The sequence below is a fragment of the Vanessa cardui genome, chromosome 5 (assembly GCF_905220365.1).
Source record: "Vanessa cardui chromosome 5, ilVanCard2.1, whole genome shotgun sequence".
NCBI classification, from domain to species: Eukaryota; Metazoa; Arthropoda; class Insecta; order Lepidoptera; family Nymphalidae; genus Vanessa; species Vanessa cardui.
The window spans coordinates 9547445-9568408 of record NC_061127.1 but is presented as its reverse complement, the minus strand read 5'-3'; the positions used below and the strand labels follow the sequence as shown (position 1 = coordinate 9568408).

Genomic DNA, 20964 nt, shown 5'->3' with positions numbered 1-20964 from the left:
TAGATACGTAGTATTTATTCAGCATAGAGCAGTAGGCTATGATGTCATATATGACAATTTTAATATGGCTGCTAGAAGCTGCCATATTAAATTAACTAATTTGTAGTCGGGTTTTTAATTAATATTATTTATTGATTACATAAATCGTAAAATGTTGTAGGTACTATTTATATAATTAATCACTTATATTAATCAATGTTTACATAATTATAATGAATAAATCAAGTTTAATTATTTTATTTTTTGACTGGCAAGTATCTTTGCATTTATTGTCATTCCAAATATAATAATTAGTAATAACTAATCGCTATATTTTTGTATTATTTGAGATTATCAAAATTGTATTTTATTTTATATTGTGATTTTTATAATTAAATGTCTATGTATACTCCCAGATAAATGTCTATGAATTACCATTTACCAATAGGATTATCTACAATTTTGTACTTATTTATTGGATGTTTAAATTTTTTGAAGATCTGAATAAACACTTAAGAAACATATTTGATTTTATTATGCTATGTGTAACGAGAATACTACATTTTCTGATTTATATTATTACTTGGTGGTAGGGCTTTGAGCTACCGTCTTGGTAGGTACCACCCACTCATCAGTTATTCTACCGCCAAAAACAGCACTCAGTATTGTTGTGTTCCGGTTTGAAGGGTGAGTGAGCCAGTGTAACTACAGGCACAAGGGACATAACATGTTAGTTCCCAAGGTTGGTGGCACATTGACGATGTAAGGAATAGTTAATTAAAGTATCATTGTCTATGGGTGATGGTGACCACTTACCATCAGGTGGCCCATATAGTCGCCCGCCAACCTATACCATAAAAAAATAGAAATCATTAAAAGTATTACAACATATTTAAGCAAAAAGTATGTAATATTATTTAGTTATTTGATATGACTTAAATTAAATTATTCTTATTGATTATGTTGCTTGTTTAAAGAATAATAAAATGCGGTAAATTATTATTTTTTGCATCTAATATCATTTTCAGTTAGATGCACCAGGCTTACACGGTACGATTTTAGTTGGGTTACCAAAATTATATATAACTAAATTGAACTGCTTTAATTTTCAAATAAAATGAAGGAATAAGTAAAATAACACATACGAAATATATTTTATTATATAAACAAATATTTTGCGGTAACGGACAATAAAGTTATTTCTGTTAAAGCACCTTAAAAAACAATATACATATATTAAATAACATATAATTAATTCCTTATAATGTTCTGGATGTATAGTTGTATCAGGTACGTGAAAATCACTGTCACACTGAAATGAGAAACAATTATTGTAAATAATGGCACTATTTAGGATATATCTCGTCTACTTATATTATATTTTTTTTGAGTATTCATACATTTCAACTATTTATAGTACACTATTGTAAGTATTTCGAAATTAAAAAAAAAACTACAGTATCTGATATGCATCTATAACAAGCTTAAGCATTTGCGAACTAAAAATAGACAAGCTTGTGTTCATTTACTCAAAATATGACATCTTTAAAAGTTTTATTATTATCTGTAGACATTTTATTTTTTGTATAATCTATATTTTTTACTCATGAACTTTTGCTGGTTTGACAGATCAAAAATAAATAAGACGATTAAAAAGTTTTTGCAAGTAGTGCATTTTATAAAAAAAGAATGCTTATAGTTTTAAGCGGTAGATATACGTGTTGACTTTACTCGATTGGTTACCGATAAATATGCCACCTGGACGCATCAGCCCTGTACCTCCTAAGTTTTTCCAGTCATAAGTTTCGAGAAAAATGAATCAAATAAAGCCATTACACGTATATCCACGCCCTTGAGCTTCAATAATAAAAGAGCTTATAAGTATTACCATAGTTTGAGACATGCAAATGTTGTTACATTTAGTTTTTACAGATCTTAAAATTCCATATTCGTTATTATATCACATTTTAATTGGTCACAGGTGCATCATATACAGTGCATTTTATAATCTGTTAGTTAAAGATTTTGTCAATATTAGGAAGAAGAGAAGAAAATCATTAAATCGAATTAATAACAGTACATTACTTATAAATAACAAAAGCCTCATAAAAGTATTAGTTGTAATATTTGATGTTAACGTTATACAAGCAGCAAATTATAATTATTAACAAAATCATACTTTCATGATACATTACCATTGTAATTGGTCTTCCGAAAAGAAGTAATGTGTTTCAAAATCGGTACGAACTTTTCGGGAAACGCAATAGTATATAGAAGTATTTGTTTTGTTCATTGAAAGTTTTAAAGAAAGTGCACTTAAATTAAAATAGTAGTTCATGCAAAGCATTAAATAAATTATAAAGACTATCGAAGCCACGCCACCAAGCTTTATACGTGTAGGTTAGGCTACTTCCTTTACCTAACATTCCAGCCATAATGTACTGGCTTTCTCGTAGTGGCTCCATTGTGGGCATGGCTTTGTCCATAATTCTTATTATAATTCGGCTGTTGATAGGTGGGCTGGGCAATGTTTCCTGATGGATAATTTTGGGTATTAGAACTCCTCGAATTAGAGCTATACGAGGGATAACTTGGATTCTCCATAATGGGTCTCGTGTTGAACAATCCGTTTAAGCCTCCACTCTTGGACAAATTACCGAGAATGTTTCCGAAGATGTTCGAGAGACCGCTTCCACTGGAACTTCCAGTGCTGCCTCCAGCACCACCACCGTTAGCGAAATTATTCAGCGTGTTGAAAATGCTGTCTAAAGGACTTTTTCCTCCTGTGCCTCCGAGTCCGCCGTTGCTGCTTGGACTGTAAGGATTCGAGCCCCTGTTAGGAGATCCCCCATAAGGTGAATTGCCGCCGTAGGGCGAGCCACCGTTACTACCGCCATAAGGTGAATTGCCGCCGTAAGGCGAGCCACCGTTACTACCGCCGTAAGGAGAACTTCCGCCATTGCTGCCGTAGGGAGAATTATCGTAAGGTGATCGACTACCATATGGTGAATTTCCTCCACTCGGTGCGTTACCACCATATGGTGAACCGCTGTGGGTATTAGTGGGTGGTGCAGGGGCAGGATAACTAGGAGCTGAATCAAAGTCATGGGTGGGTGATTGTGGTACAGGTTTTGGGATGGATGGCCGTGCTGGCTCTGAGTGTGAACCTGAAAAATAATGATAATTTTAAACAAATAGTACATTATTTGATCAGATATGGATAAAAGTAGACAAGACAAAAGTAAATTGGAAAATCGATGTATGCATTATATATTATTTATAATATGTTATTTTGTACCTTCAACTTGACTCTTCTTTTTACACGTTGGATATGTTCCGCAGTCTGAAGCTCGTCCATACGAGCAAGGATCTTCGGCGAGCACGCACACTTCACTGTTGAGACATCCTATGTCTTTGCACGTTCGACCATATTCTAGAAAAGGAATTCAAAAACTATAGTTCCGATTGTTTTTCAAAATTTACTTGTATTCGTGAAATTAAAAGGTATTTTATCTATTAAGTAATAATTCTTCACAAATAAAGCTTTCAAGTCCTTGAGTAAATGATATTTTTTTTTAATTAATTTGCAATAAATAATCAAGCTTTGTTAATAAATAATTGTCTATGTGGATGCACCACCATTTCTCAGAGAGGTTTGCTGTTCAGGAGCTTGGTTTTGGATCGTCGTTTTGCAAGGTAAAATTTATTGAATACCTATCAGCGTTTGGGATAAAGTTTCTACCTAGGAGCGACAAGAAATTCTGAGCATTGTTACCCTTTTTTATTGACTAAAAACACAATTGTTTATGAATCTTGTATGAAAATCAACGAATACTAAGTCCACACTTCTTTGTCACGCTATATAATACAATATAATACATGAGTTTTAAATGATTTCATCGATGATTGAAATTGGAATCTAGTACATAATTATACATGTAAGCTAGTGAGAAAAATGCTATTCATATTTTGTAATGTAAGAAAGAAAAACTCATGTAACCCTAAAACTCGATTCTCCCGAGAATATTTTATTTCCATGTATCCCGTTTCTCTTTTATATCCCATAAGGCGTGACTGGGTAAAAATTAGACTGGAAATAGGGGAAAGGTCATTTGCATATACAAGATTATATCCTTCAAAGTGTTCGAATTTTCGTAATCCTCTGGAGTCAATATCACCTGTAATGTCAATCGAAACCTAAAAACTTTAACCTCTACCTTTCTATTTAGAATATATGTATTGAATACAACGGGGCTTATTTATCTTATAATATTATATATTCAGTGAAACAATAGCAGTCACGATTAACTTAATTAATATAAAATATGACGTATGGCTAAGTAGAGCTTTGATAACGTCTCATTGTATTCGTGATGGCATGTAATTGGCTAATGATCAATTGGCGAATTATAATATTTCTTATAAAACATTTATTCAGCTCTGCTAGATAATGTTTTGCTGATAATAAAACAAAGGACAGTCTGTCTAAACTATAAAAAAAACCTTTCATTATTAAGTTTAGAGATATTTTAAGCGCATTTGTTATGTTTTTGTTGATCACATAGAGCCTATGAGAAATTAAGTACAATAATCTATAACAGACTTTTGTGACCTTGCTCATATCTCCGTTTATTTATCAAAACATATCCAATGAGAACTGTATATAATTATGACTGAACGGTGGACTGACAAATGGTCCATCTGATGGTAAGTGGTCATCACTGCCAAAAACATTGGCACTGTAAGAAATATTAACCATTCCTCATATTACCAATACGACCCAGAAGGGCACACATGTTATGCACACACACATAATTAGTTACCTAGATTAAATTAATTTGGAGTTATTTTCAACATTTCTCCTCGATATTTCAGATAAAGGACACGTTCATCAAAATATTTACATATAAATGTACGTGTATACACGCTCGATGGACCAGCAGCTAGAACATATGAAACTTGTTTATAAAATTCGTGCTCAACGGTGAAGGGCATTGTGTCAGACGATTCGACTTCACATTTATAACACGAAGGGAGGACTTTTGCCCATCAATGGAGAATTTACAAAGAAAGTTTCATTAGTGGATTAAGGATGTATTTATCGAAAATTGGAATTCCAAATATCAAAAACACTAAAATTCCAAAATTTCCAAATGGGAAAATGTTATGCATTATTTCCTTATAAACAAAACATACAAGGCAAAATTGAAAATAATAGTAATCATTGTATTAACACATATGCGTAGGATAAATGTAAATTTAATTGTATTTAAATAATGTACGTATTTCATATAATTATAAGAGTAGCCAAAAGTTTTTTTGGTGATACCTGTCGCTAGAATAAATATCTTTAAATTTTATCTCCTAAAGTGATAATTGATCATAAGTAAAGAACACACACGAACAAGTATATTTTGATTGATTGCTATTTAGACATTTTCAAAATATTTGTCTTAGACAAAGACACTGTTGTCTTTCAGTACATTTTATCGTCTGATTTTTTTATTGGTAGCTATTGACAGATTTAATGTATACATTAAAATTGAGACAACGATCTCGATTTACGTTTTGTTGGTGCTAACGTATACCTACAGATTTTTCAGTAATTTGACGATACTAAGTACGCAGACTCTTCACAATTTCAGACACGAAAACCCTAAAAATGTTATGGATAGTAAAATTTGTATCAGTAAAGATAAAAGTTTCTCGTGAAAATATTTTAAGCCGAATGCATGAAATGTATGGTGGAATGTGAGTTCGCGACTCGGCAAGTGCGACTTTAGAGGTAATAAAAGAAAATAAAAAGCATCGTAAGGTCGAATCATAAGTCATTGTCATCTGTGCGGTGTTGTTGGTTTATGACCGCATTAGGTAATGTTTGGGTAGCTTATGGGAATGCGTACGAATATGTAACTCAGTGCCGAAATGACCCGGTCTAATGGACTCTACGCCATCGGTTTTTTGTTGTCTAATATTATCCTTCAAGTGATTTTTGAATATTTAGGATTTCAATTTTGACACGAACATATTTTTGTGTGCGATTGTATTATATTTGTCATTGAGACATGAAAGTTTGTTGCGATTATATTTTTATAAAATGTTACTTCTTGATTATAATATTTGAGGTAAAATATAAAGAAAAACACGTACGTAAAATATAAAATATAAAATAATCATATCATCTAAACAGATAAATTATTTTTTACCTTAAAACGGAACCCAACTGCAAGTAAAGTTGTGTAAAGGTCTCAGTAATCTTTTGACCTTTTATCGTAAGACGCAGAAAAATATCTATTTCTAGGAAATACTAAAATATTGATACATTATCGGTTAAATTAAACATACTGAATAACGAGCATCGTTTTCTTACTGGTCCAGTAACAACAATGATTTGAGGAAATCTATATATTTTATTATCTAAGCTATGTTTTTGATTGTGGGAACATTATTCTATTTAAACGTGAAGGTCGAACCAGAGGTCACACTCGAGTCAAATTACGTAGCAAAGTAAGGTAGGTAATAACAGGAAATATTTTATTCATTCTGTATCTGCGCTTCACTGTCGTTCATAATCTTTCCAGAGTTGTTTATATTTATACTACCCAGTAGTACACGGATCGACTTCCCGCGGTTAAAACACGAACTTTATCGTTTTATTTTGTATGACAATTGTAAACAATTTGATATAAACCAACCAATACAATACTTTCTTGTATGTTTCACGGAATTATTTAAAAAAATCGTAGTGTTTAAAACTATTGCTTCGAAATTATAAGTGTGCAAGGCTACTTATCTGTAGAATTTTTTTATTTCCATTTGTATTACACTTATAAATGCTTAAAGTGAAGTGTACAAAAGGTACTACTATTCGGTAGATTTTTAATACCTATATATTTTGGGTAATAATCAGAAACAAAAGACGAGCAATTCCACTAACTATATAGTCTTTTTCCAGTCCAGATATTTCATGAAACCGAAAATAATAAAAACTTCTTTTAAATAAATATTAGTACGTTATGGTATCCAGCTAGGATAGGGAATTAATTTACTATATTTTACATTTTATAGAATACATCTTAACGTGCGGTTTTTATTATTATTATTTAATTATGTAATTCGTGAGTTAAATGAGACTTACTCGAGAATGCGTTAACATAAAAGAGAATGCTGAGCACCACTAAGGCAGTCCTCCAATCCATGTTTGATCTGTGAACAAAAAAAAATTACTTAATTATAAGCTGATTTGTGTTATATATTGATATAAATTATATAAAATAAAGGTTTGAAATCGAATTCTATTCGAGTACAGATAAAAAATACTGTTTATAAAATTGCAAACCAATGATATTATATATAAAACAAATAATGATATGATAGATATGATGTTAAGGATTAATAATATTTTACATTTTTAAAAACATCAACAAAACACCGTTAGAAGGTATATGGTATATAAATATGACAATTGGTATAAACACACGGGCAACACAGCATCTTCCTTGTTTTGCATATAAATAATTATTACATTGTTACAATTATAACGTTATTAGTGTATGCCGCGTGCAAGCAGAACTACTCAGCACGTGACCACAGCAACATACAGCTAATTTGATTCAGTGAGAAATAAGAAATAACGAAACACGTAAAATGTCAGGCGAGAGTGTATTACTACCATGAATAAAAAACACTAAATCACGTTGCATACTCTACTCTTTCAATCGAATTATATATAAAGCAGTTTGAAAACGAATATACATTAATCGGTAACATAATTATCATGTTCCTATTTAATAAATGTTTTGTAAATTTAATTAGTCATTTAATTATTCTACGCAATGAAGTGATACGATTTACTTACGTCTTTGTTGCTATTATCCTTGTGTTTTAAGAGTTTAATATTATTATACAGCAAATATTGCAGTTTTTTTTTACCTATATTGCAATAAATATGTTATGACTTAAATCAATATTTAAAATTAGAAGATAACACATAAATTAAGTCAAATGTTTCAAAAACTAATTGCAAATAATTTGCTACTAATAATATGGTACGTCAAAAACAACAAGTAGGTCCTAGATAAAAAGAACGCTTTTGAGTAGCATTTTAAGTATGTAGTTGTTGTTAATTGTAATATTTTAACAAATAAGTGATTATAAAAAATAAAAAAAACTAGAGATGTATATATTTCTACATATCGAGCAATGTGTTATGGACAATGAACATCACTAGCTGTCCTCTATAAACGAGCTAATAAGCACTGCAAACTATAATCAGAGGCAGCTGTCGCTTAAATAGACCAACAGCACGGTCCCATTGTTAGCTGAATGCTTAGAAACTTGGAACAATGGCGAAAGAGTCCTAACAAAGTTTGACGCAGAGCATATAAGACTGAATAACTGGTATATGCAGGTATTCCAACTCTGCACACGTCCATCTCAGCTAGAAACTTTATGACACCAACCTACATTCCCGGAGCAATTTCCCCGAAACTGTTCCGCATTACCTCGTTACCAACTACTGTACCAGGGAGTAAACGGTCGCGGATTATGGCACGAGTTCCCTTTATTAAATTCTGACGCAAGCTATTCGTTAATCAGTGGGATAATCAAGATTTATTTTATACAATAATTCGAACTGCAGTTATAACTGTAGTTACATTTGTAATAACGTCGATACCGTCCATAAATTATGGATTAGGTTAGGAGGGTATTCTGTTTCCGGAAAATTATGCGGGTTTTAGCTCATCAATTATGATTTTAAAGAAAAAAATGAAATAGCATCATAATTTTTATTTATTCATTTAAATATGGGTAAAATTCTTTGAAGTTATTGTGTGAATTATTTCTTAGTATTATATGTATATCTGTATAATTCATTATTTGTCAATGGGAAAAACATGGGCACATTTTCCATTTGTTTGTAGGGTAATCTTGTTACATGGTCACTGTCACTGTAAGAAGTTAAATCAATCACAAGTGACGTTGGCGAAATAATCTGTGCCCTCTCGGCACAAATAAAAGCCAAATCAAAGAAAAATAAGTCAAACCAATCTTTAGGAGACCGAAGATGATTATGTACCTCGTTTCTGTAATTTACTGACTCAGTAACCGACAAAGCTTCATCATCAAGCAGTAATTTGTATTTAAAATAGTGCTGAATAGTCACAAATGTAGAAAATACATGGAACCTAACCACATATAGAATAGCTCCCATTGTATATCTCATATTTATGCATGTGTTAAGTTCTTTCGAATATTCGCATATGTATTGTTGAACTTGTTTGGGTCTTAATTATAATACTTGTATCGTTATATTTTGTTTTGTATAATTTATTTAAATAGTCGGCGTTTCGAAAGTTGTAAGTAGACAAAAGTTAATAAAGAGAAAATCTATTGGGTGACGATGGAACGGCGGTAATTTAAACTTAAATCATTGAACGCAGTGATAGAGGGTTGGGTTTAGGTCGGGTGGGGTGGGGTCATGTCGTAGGTCAAAGGAAGGCGGCCGAGATGTGGTCATGCGAAGCGTATCTGTGTTAATATATATGCTATATAATAACAACACCAATTTTTAAATAATCTCATTAATAGTAATGTTACGAAATCCTGTAATTATGGCAATTAGTGGCATAATACGCATAAGCTTTCTAAAGTACTTCGTGAAGGCTATTTGGATGGCATATTGATGTTTTTTATTATATAAAAGATCTAAAAGCATCGTTAAATCAGAAAGTCGCAAACTATTAAGTTTAACGTCGGTAGAGCGCTAGAATCTTGGCAACTTAAGCCACTACACGCTGCGGTGTCATTTATAACGTGACAGCTGCCTGACAAATTATATTTTATTTCTCATCTAGATTTATAAATATAAAAAAATAAAAACATTACAAAAAAACCAATACCAATTCCTGTTCGAAATCGAATAACTGTAAACATATCATATTATCAAGCCGAAAATAATTTCCGAAAACCATTGTATCGTCAATTTCGCCGACCTTTAGACATAAAAGCCAGGATAGCAGAAACTAAACGATCGAAGGACATTATACGTCATAGAGCAGAAATTGGATAGCGATACGGTGGATGTATTGGCCGACATAAAAAGCCGTACCCGGTAAATTTCTATCCATTTCCGGCAGCCCACTTGTGAAACGTATTTCGGGATCCTTTTTATCTTTTTGCAGGCGCGGCGCGGCAGCGGAACTGAAGTGACAGCCACCAAGCCACTTCGCAGCTCATATATCACTTGAAGCTGTAACGTCCCTGTTAACGGGCCGTCTGTCACCCTCGTATTTCACTTCCTCAATGCCTCTTCTCAATGTCAATGACCTGTATATTTTCCTGCCTCTAATCGCTAGCTTTATTTACTATACCAATAACTCACGATATCATATGTCAAATAGAATAGTCGAACGCATTAGAAGGTTTAAAACAGAAGCTAAACAAATATTTACGTTAATCGTAATTCTGAAAGTAGAAAATACCCATTTTGATGCCTAGTAAATTTAAATTTGTTTCACTAAAAAAATCCAATTCAAATGAATACAATAACAACATGCCATATATTTATATGTAAATTTAATAACAACAAGAACTTCGAACGTTTGGTATTGATTAGCGCCACGTTTTCAGCAGATTGAGTAGAATCTTTGTATCGTAGGTTGTTAGCACGGATGTGAAGACTCCTGACATCATCAAAAACCATGAAAATCAAATAGCACCACCGTGTCGGCTATCGGCTGTTTGATTGTTCCTAATTGGTCAAATTAATATGGTTTAGGTAATACTGAAGTATATTACAGGGGGTATAGTGTTATAAGTGACACCAATGTAGAAGGATAGGTTTCGACAACCGGTTGGAGCGAAGTTTCTTCGTTATATATTATTTATTAAAAAACAGCCACGTGAAATTAATTAACACCGTTTGAAAATAATTAAATGACAATGAGAAAATTGTTGTTAAAAAATCTTGTTTTCATCAAAACAAAACCACAAAATTAATTTAAATATTATTATATAAAAAATAATTCAGAAAGAGAAGAGGGAAAAGGAGAGAATGAGAAAATAGAAGATGGCCGTCTTGTGGGAGCATAAATCTTTCTTCCCTACGTGACGATTTCGGCCAGTTTAATCTTCTGTAAGGAATATTTCAACAAGAAATGGAATTTTATTAAACTAATTGCACGTGTGTTTTCACCACTGGGCCATCTCGGCTTTATATTTTTATTTAGTACGACTTCTAATCCAATTGAAGCGACTGATGTCAGCTCGCTTTTATTTTCATTCCAAACGTGTAATAGAAAGGAATTTCAACGAATTCGAGTTTACATTTTTGAGATAAAAATACTATATTTTTTAAACTGACTAAAATTCAGAATATATCGTTAGTTGACTCGAGGCAGATATTGAAAGGATACAACTCTTATTTTTATGCTAGTTTCTGATTCAATAATAAAATATTCAAAAATATTCCTTATTCAAATGGTAACTCAAACGCATTTTGAATTGTTATGTTACACTATTTAATTAAATGTAAAACCACCACTGGTTCGCAATGTAGGTTTTACGAGAAAAACCGGTCAAAAAATCAGTAACTATTAATCCGCCCATTAAATTCCATTCAACTTAAAAAAAAAATTACTTCATGCAGTATTCTCTTTTCAAAAATGGATTCAAAATTTAAGGTTTGCAATAACTCATGAAATGAATGATTTTTGAGACCCCCTTATATTATTAAATTGGCAAAGAGAGCACTCTCTTTCTTTTTGATAAAATGCACAAGATCAAGTAAGAGAAAGTGGTAATTGATAACGCTGCGGGGTCTCGTGTACCGTGAGCTGATCGAATAATAGATAAATTCATTAATGTCCTTTCCATATCAACATTTTACAAACGAGTACGAGTACTGTTACATATGAATACTAGCTAAAAACTTTAAGTATAGCAAACAAACTCCAATTTTAGGTACTTTCGTCTTTCTCTCTTCTTCTTTTATCTCTAAACTAACTCTATACCAATTTCATCTAAATCGGATCAGCGTTGAAGATGCGGAGAAGTAAAAATCTTATGCTCTTCTGTTTCAACATAATATTAATGAAGATGTTACTATAATTAATGTATTTAATAATACATATATAGTAATATATGAGACGTTTTGTTTATATTTAAATTATCTTCGTATTAGCTTTTATCATCCCGAGATTATTACAATATACGTCGCGTAATAGCGATCGTTTTATTTAGTCTTTATTGAAACATATTTGTATTTGTGTAATAATAAAAAATTAATGGCAATTTCGACAAAAATGGGTACAGAAAGGCTATTCGTCAATATGACAACGATTATAAAAAATCGAATGAAATAAAAACTTATTCGTTTATATAACTATAATGTTATATGTATATCGTTATTACATAGTATAAAACAAAGTAGCTTACTGTTGTATGCTTCGGTCTTTAAAATTACGCAACGGATTTTGATGTGGTTTTTTTAATAGATAGAGTAATTCGAGAGGAAGTTAATTGTATATAAGACACAGACAATTTGGTAAATAAACTGATATTTTAAGAACCTTTTAATGTGACTTCGTAAAAAATTCTGTAGTACATATATTTATGCAGTATCAGTATTGCAACCGCGAGAACCAGGGCGGGCGCTTTTTGATTAATAAGATTAATGTTGGTTAAAAATCAGAGATGCCTTATGGCTAAAAGAACGCCTACTAATACACATTCGTATGCTACGTACACGTTAATTAATTTTACTCGTCTGTGAAGGAAGATATTGTAACGACATCTATAAGGATCGAATGAAATTCTGAAATATATATAATTGTTTATACGACATAATGAAAAGAGAAGAAGCGCTTGCGCAGGAGCATTCTTAGATAACAAAGCATTTATGTTAATCCAATCATGGAATATTTTTTATGTAATAACTGCGTTGTTTGTTACGTAATGCATTTAGTTTTATTATTGATATATTTAAAAGAGATATGAGATAAATAATAAGTTTAATGTTTAACAAAACATTTTTATATTTGATAGATAACTTTACATATAAATATGTATGTAATGAACTACTCCGAAACCGTAACGTTCGACTGAGTAAATAATAATTTAATTTATTAATTCACCCAGACGAATTCGATACGGGTAGCTCATATGAGGTACCAAAACTGCAAAATTTGTAACCAAAACCTTTAAAGTTATTTTTATATCTCTAACAAGATCAAATCCAAAACCGGTCCATAGAGGTTGCTTACTCGTCACGTAAACATCCTTGACAAAACTTCAATGAAGCTAATGCAGACTGATAAAATTGGAGCGCAATCATATTATATATATAAATGTTTACTTTATATAATCACTAAAATCTATTTTATATGGAGGTCGTTTCTTTATAACTCTGCGTACCTACACATGTGTATTAAGGCAGCGTGGTTTCAAAAAGAGAAGAAAAAAAGCAGTGTTGCCATTATTTAAAATGCTAAGTTTAATCAATCTGCCAGTTGTATTTTATGAAACATTTAACAAATAGGTCATATATAAGTTTAATTTATAAAAATTAATCATGTATTACAATCATCTCCTAAAACGTTACATGTAATTACATATGTAATTATCAGCATTCAATTGTTTTGTCTTCTCGTTCAATTAAACGTTTAACTGATATGTTGCGTCATAATAACAGTTTACCATGAAACTTCCGTATCGTTAGAATTATCATACTGCAGACTAATTTTAGAGAAGCATTTTGAACATTTTGGCGAAACTTGACTTATGTCCATTTGACTATTGATATTAGTAAGCTGTTGCTGGCAGATAATCATAATTGTATCGAAAATTGGGTTCTCATTACACCCAAAAGGAAGTTTTCCTTCACAAATCTAGGCGTTTTTATAATCAAGTGTCTGGGATCTACACTAACAATGTAGCATAGAGTTTATTTAAAGTATTTCAAGATTTAGTACTGAATAGATTGAAATTGTTATAAAATGTCAACACTTAAGACCAAGAACAGTCAAGTCTTGTCAGATCTATAGGTTTGATTTGAAGGTCAAACCCACGACTACGCAATGGGTTAGTCTTATAAGCCACTAGATCAAGCAAGTCAGACAGATATGAAATAACACAATGAAACATGTATATGTATAGATATAACACTTGGACAACCTGAAAACTCAGCATGGTTAATTTTCAACGATTATTTTATTAAGGTTTATAAGAGGTCACTACAGTTCAAATCAAGTTCTTAATTTGGACATTTACTAACTTGCAAAATTGCTACTATGTTTTATAATGTGTAAGAATCATGGTAGGCATATGCGAAGTTAAGGTTATACAGATGAATTTCCAATAGTTTTAATACATAACAAGATAATTTTCCTGAATATAGCTACATATAGGTCTTCAAATTTGTTAATCTTTAACAAACAAAATTTTTAACATAATAAGCTTGGTAATTTAGGCGTGTAAACATATTAGTGAATCACTTTCTTTCCCATAGCTTTACCTGGATTAAATGATAACATTTGTTATTTTCCTATACTTGAAGACAATTCACTAGTAATTTTCCAATGCACTAAAATAGTACGAAAATAGAACAATCTAACATCTTAATCTTCCATAAATATATATTTATATTTCATATATATTTCAAGTTTCAGTCTTGACTCATTGTTTTTACTTGATAGGTCTTTGAGCAAACGAATCTGGTTAGATAACCAAGACAATATTTATATATTTTTAATAATAATTTGAATATACTTTAATTTGTTTTAAACAACACACAAACACACTTTTAAGCTTTATTATATTAATATAATTAATGTTTCTTATCTTTACTTCTCAGAAAAATGAATGTACAATCCCAACTAGCAGAAGTAATTTAACTTATCTTAAACAATGAGGAATCCAAATTACTCATACAGAACATATTATGTATGTGACTAATTTGAAAGTTATTTAAATAAATGAATAATTTGTATTGGTATGTTAATTGTGTTTGCTTTAAATAATATGAAGAGCGTTAGACTTACAGTACAGCTTTATGAAACCTCTTCTGTCTATATTCACCTCCAACTACACAAGTTCAAAACCAAAATAATAAAGATTTGACATTATATTGATGCTATATCATTTGTGAAAAGCTTGAATAATCAACGATAATTATTTAATATGAATTTTGGAACTATCAATAAAGTATCATTGTATTATAAAAAAGGCATTGTAATCAAAAAACTGTTAGTAGTCCAAAATATAGCTGTGCTGTTAATAATCACTCATACATAAATCTAAAGTTTGGATACCTTAAGAAAAAAAAATTCTTTCCAAATATGAATTACTTTTTTTTTATTGGCACAGGTTATAATACTTTTGATTCAAGAAAGCAATATTATATGATATATAGCTCGGTTGCTGATAATTTTCATCAATATAACTATGAATATACAAATCTTGGGATTTTATTTTGTTTTTATTTTCAAAATACAGTCAATACAATAAAATCATTAATATGGATCAGTTTTGAATTTGATATTATAGCAATTACTTTGATAGTAGTAATTAGGGTTATTGCATTAACAAATAGTTCAGATTATTTGTCCTAATTAACAAAACATTTTGTTAAAAAAAACTTATCTATTAATAAACCTAATAATCATATACCTATTATTTAGTTAATTTATAATGCAAAATAGAATAACTCAAACAAAGAATTTGATGTCATCAATCATAGATAAAGTTAATAGTTTACAGAAACATTTGTAAACAAAACATTATTTATCTTAAATGATAAATGTAATCATTACATTTAATGATTTTTTAATATTAATTTATAATATTAATAAATGTTGAGTTTTAGAATAAGAAAGTGGTTAATTCTAAATGTTACTAATTAAATTTAGAAATATATTTCTTTAAATCTGAAGAATTTTTCTGTATTTAAATTTTAGCATTGTTTTGTTAAGTTTATCATTTTTCATAAGTATAACACAAAGGTTCATTAACTTACATCCTACTAGGAAAAAAAAAATGGACATGCGTCATACTGTGGTTAAGCCATGTTTATCGGAAATTCCTTTACAGTGAAAGGAATTTGTTCGTTTTCCAGTTTAAAATTAGAACCTCTTTATTATTAGATCTTGCTAACATATACAATACGATATACCTCTTCAAATAAACACTTACATATAACTAAAGTAATAATGTCAGCGAAAATAAATATCCTACACGATTAAAGTTTTTACTCTACTTCTTACATGTTAGCCTTAAGATTTTTATTGCAAAACTATTGTCAAGGTCACTTTGGATTTCAGTATAGATTAAGAATAGGAGTGAGAATAATTTAATATAATTTTAATATGTACCTGCGTATTTCGAGGACAAGTTCACAACTTCACAAATCACAACACATGAACACAATATTACAATACACACTGTATAGCAAATCAAATGTCAATTTGAATCCGCAATTTTTTGTGACAATTGACATTGACAATTCAATCGAATCGTTTAGTAATTGCTTTCTAAATAGTTTTGTGTTTTAATAGCAATTATTTTTTATCTTATTATTTATATGTTCAAATCTTGTGTTTATGCCTTCAAATAAATTCAATTATATAAATTGAGTTTGTAATCTTGAACGCACCGATCAATCTCCATCGCATTTGACATTGGCCAAATAATTTGTGCTTTTTTGGCACAAACGAAAGCCACAAAATTTTTTGTTTCCTATTAATATTTAAACGGAGGGTTCGTTACATTTATATGTAGATAATGTTCAAATAGTAATGTAATCTAGTTTTTTGATTATTTATATGTCTTATATTATGTCTATAGGATATTTGTCTAATTTAAATTTAGCACATTATACATTTACCTGCATTCTGACAATCAAATTTACTTGATCGTTGGATAACTTTGTTCAAGCCCGTTTGTGTAGGTACTTACCTCCCATCCGTCAGATATTCTATAACTAAACAGCGATTCTTGGTATTGGCGATTCGTGGTATAAAGTGTATTCACCATTCTTTACCGCCACGTGACCACTCATAGCCCTATTTGCCCGTCCCGTCCGTAAAAAAGGGGGTAATTGTCTTGCAGCCAAAGAAGAATTAATTATTTATTCCATAATTTTAATATACTAATTTAATATATTCTGTTTATAAATAAATATTAATTTTAAATGAACTTGAACGAATGGAAACGATACATAAAGGAGACCGGATAATAGTTGCGTTGTACGTTCAGACAGCTTGACAAATCGGTGCAGATAGATTCAGTTAGAAAAATGATATGGTTTACCACTATTTCTATCGGATTTTAAATTGAAATATATATAGTATATTATGCGTTATTTATGATTTTCATATGTCCTTTATAATATATCGAACATAGACGTTTATTTTATAAGGATTTTTTTTAAAAGGATTGGGAAAATTTTTCATCGTTCGATAGCTACTGTAAGTTAAGTGTTAAGTGATTCTAACAATAAATAAAAATTTTAACAAAAATAAAAACCGACTTCAAACAACACACTATTTTAAAACAAATGAATATGCACTAAAAAGTAATAAAAATAATTGCATATTCAACATATTTTTAGAGTCCTCCTAAGTAAAATAAAATGAAAAATATTAGACTACTTAAAAGACGATTTAAGATTATATAACGTAGTTATAATTATTGTTATATTTAGAGCCTGAATTGTTATATTTGAAGTATATGTTTTATAATAAAAAAAGAATCATCAAAATTGGTTAACGTGATTTTCAGTTATTCACCTATTTGTCGCGCATATACATAATGCAAATTTAAGACTTATGTCGTTTTCATATGGATATCATCATTGGAAAAAAATAAAATTAAAAGAGACCCCACGGGAAGCACTACCTTTTAAACAAAAAAAAAAATATCAAAATCGGTCCACCCAGTGGAAAGTTATGAGGTAACAAACATAAAAAATACAGACGAATTGATAACCTCCTCCTTTTTGAAGTCGGTTGAAAAATAGGCGTGTTTTGACCAAAGACGAAAAAACATAATATTAGCCCAACTACGTATAAACTATTCTGCTCTTTAGCAAGATTTCAAATTCACATCGCGTTATCGATTTCATTTCCTACTCACTTTTCTCACTTACTCAAGATATTGAATTTTTTTTTTATATCTTTTCATAAAAACATCCTATCATAAATCGGTTATGATAGGATGTTTTTATAAATATATTCTTTAGATGTTTTAATTATTGTAGTGGATCAACACTGATATTATTTATTCGTGTTCTGCTATTGTTGTTTATAACAATCAATCAACGAATTATTCTTCCTTATATTTAAAATTGTTTGTGTGTTTTCTTATATTCTACTGTATTTTTTTCTTTTTCTTATTTTTATGGTATAGGTTGGCGGTTTTTTTTGTCCCTTGTGCTTGCAGTTACACTGGCTCACTCACCCTTCAAACTGGAACACAACAATACTGAGTACCTACTGTTATTTGGCGCTAGAATAACTGATGAGTGGGTGGTACCTACCCAGACGTACGCCAAAGTAATTTAAATCTTCTTATTTTATTGATATTAATAAGATACGTTGTGATACATGAATACTTTGAAACTTCCGTAACGCTCAGATCGTACTGCAGTCCTCATTTAGTGTAAAGCATTTTGAACATTTTGGCAAAACGTGACTTATATCCATTTGACTTTACTACGATATTAGCAAGCTGTTGCTGGCAGAATGCCATACTTGTATTCGGTACTGGGCTCTAACTACACTCGAAAGGAAGTATTCCTTCACAAAGCTCGACGTTTTTATAAGCGGTAATTCCGTGTCTGTGTCATACATTTATGATGAAGCGTAGGGTTAGTATTCACTATGATGCATTGATTTTAGGAATACAATGCGTATTGTTAGGTTATTATTTCCTGTAACATGATGCCTGTTAAATACCTTATAACAGTAATAAATAAAATTTTAACAAAAAGAAAAACCGACTTCAAACAAAACACTATTTTAAAACAAATAAAAATGCACTAAAAGTAATAAAAATAATTGCATATTAGACATATTTTTGAGAGTCCTCCTTGGTATAATGAAATGAAAAATATTAGACTACTTAAAAGTCGAGTTACGATTATATAACGTAGTTATAGTTATTGTTATATTTGGAGCCGGTGTCAGCCACGGTGTGCCCGTGGCTGACACCGGCTCACCGTCTCAACAATCAAAAGAAAGAAGCGATACGAGCCTCTTGATTGACTCAGTATAATATCGTATAAAAGGTAATTTGTAAGAAACATATTTCTTAAAGTATTCTAGTGTTGTTTTTTTGATAGATATAGTATAGGGTTGGCTGACACCGACTCCAAATATAGCAATAATTATAACTACATTATATAATCGTTAATCGACTTTTAAGTAGTCTAATATTTTTCATTTCATTTTACCAAGGAGGACTCTCAAAAATATGTCTAATATGCAATTATTTTTATTACTTTTTAGTGCATTTTTATTTGTTTTAAAATAGTGTTTTGTTTGAAGTCGGTTTTTCTTTTTGTTAAAATTAATTATTATTAATTTTTTGTTTTTTAGTGAAGCTGATGCAGACTAATATTTTTTTCTTAATATGGATAAATTAAGCGTGCCGTTTATATAAATCAGAAACTACTTCGGGGACAGTTTCAAAAGAAACTTCCGAATAAAGCAAAAATAGACTTAAATACAATTTGTCACATCAATTAATATTGAAATATTTATTCATAATATGAAAGAGATAGAAACTACTGCTACCCTTTTCACTCAAATCACGAGATAACAGATATCTTGTTTTTTTTTAAAAATCGTGCATAGCCGTTTACGACACTTGATTCCCAAACTAACCAAATCTAATAACGCTGACTGTACCACTCTCGAAAGAGCTGTAATCGACCTGAGTAAAAAACTTTGCAAAAGAGCTATTATATGTCGTACATCATATGACATCACATCATATACACAAAATTTGATTAAAGACTGTAAGAAATTCTGCCCCAAATCGCACCCTAACTGTAAGCCGTTTAGGAGTTCCGTCAATACATAGTGTAAAACAAAGTCGCTTTCTCTGTCCCTATATCTTTAAAACTACGCAACGGATTTTGATGCGGTTTTTTTTAATAGATAGTGTAATTCAAGGGGAAGGTTTGTGTATATAATAAATAAACAATATAGTAAAGAAACACTGACAATTTTAGAAGTTTGCAATGTGATGTCGTAAATAAACAAATTCTTTAGTATATTTAGTATCAGTATTGCACCCGTTAGAAGTCGGGGCGGGTCGCTAGTTGATTATAATATTCGATTATGACAATTACATGAACATAACCACGTTGCGGAAGGTGATTCAAATATCCAAGTAACCCATAAATAAAAGATTCGACCGAGTATTGCTAACGTGCTCCTCAGAATTGTTCCGTTCCCACCCGTTCCCTTAATTTGTCATAGATCCTATGCTCAGAACCTTACCAAACTTTCACCAAACTACCCTTAAAGTACATCCTTTATAATAAAAAAAGAATCATCAAAATTGGTTAACGTGATTTTGAGTTATTCACCTATTTGTCACGCATATACATAATGCAAATTTAAGACTTATGTCGTTTTCATACGGATACCATCATCGGAAAAAAATAAAAAAAAAATGGGACCCCACGGGAAGCACTACCTTTCAAACAAAAAAAAATTATCAAAATCGGTCCACCCAGTAAAAAGTTATGAGGTAACAAACATAAAAAAAAAAAAAAAAAAAAAATACAGACGAATTGATAACCTCCTCCTTTTAGAAGTCGGTTGAAAAGGTTTTATATAAGCGAAAGTAGAAGCTCGAATGCTGGTTTGTAGCTTCAGCCTTTTATAAAAAAATAGTATTAATATTGCGATGCAAAAGTTCTTAAGATTTTCAGTATCGGTATTAACAATTTTCAACCGACTTCCAAAAGGAGGAGGT

General features: G+C 30.6%; 1 protein-coding gene across 2 annotated transcripts; it reads right to left on the bottom strand.

The window, feature by feature from the left end:
- Positions 1–1121: 1121 nt before the first annotated feature.
- Positions 1122–16476, bottom strand: LOC124529741 (hyphally regulated cell wall protein 3). Of its 2 annotated transcripts, XM_047103643.1 has the most exons (6): positions 16350–16476; positions 7118–7185; positions 3278–3412; positions 2637–3146; positions 2399–2513; positions 1122–1291 (listed from the first exon to the last, which is right to left on the bottom strand). In XM_047103643.1, exons 2-6 carry the CDS (start codon positions 7176–7178, stop codon positions 1231–1233), a joined length of 882 nt encoding a protein of 293 aa, XP_046959599.1. In that variant the 5' UTR covers positions 7179–7185; positions 16350–16476; the 3' UTR covers positions 1122–1230. The 2 variants fall into 2 exon arrangements, with proteins under 2 accessions (XP_046959599.1, XP_046959598.1); XM_047103642.1 differs by having other exon boundaries at positions 2399–3146.
- Positions 16477–20964: the final 4488 nt, after the last annotated feature.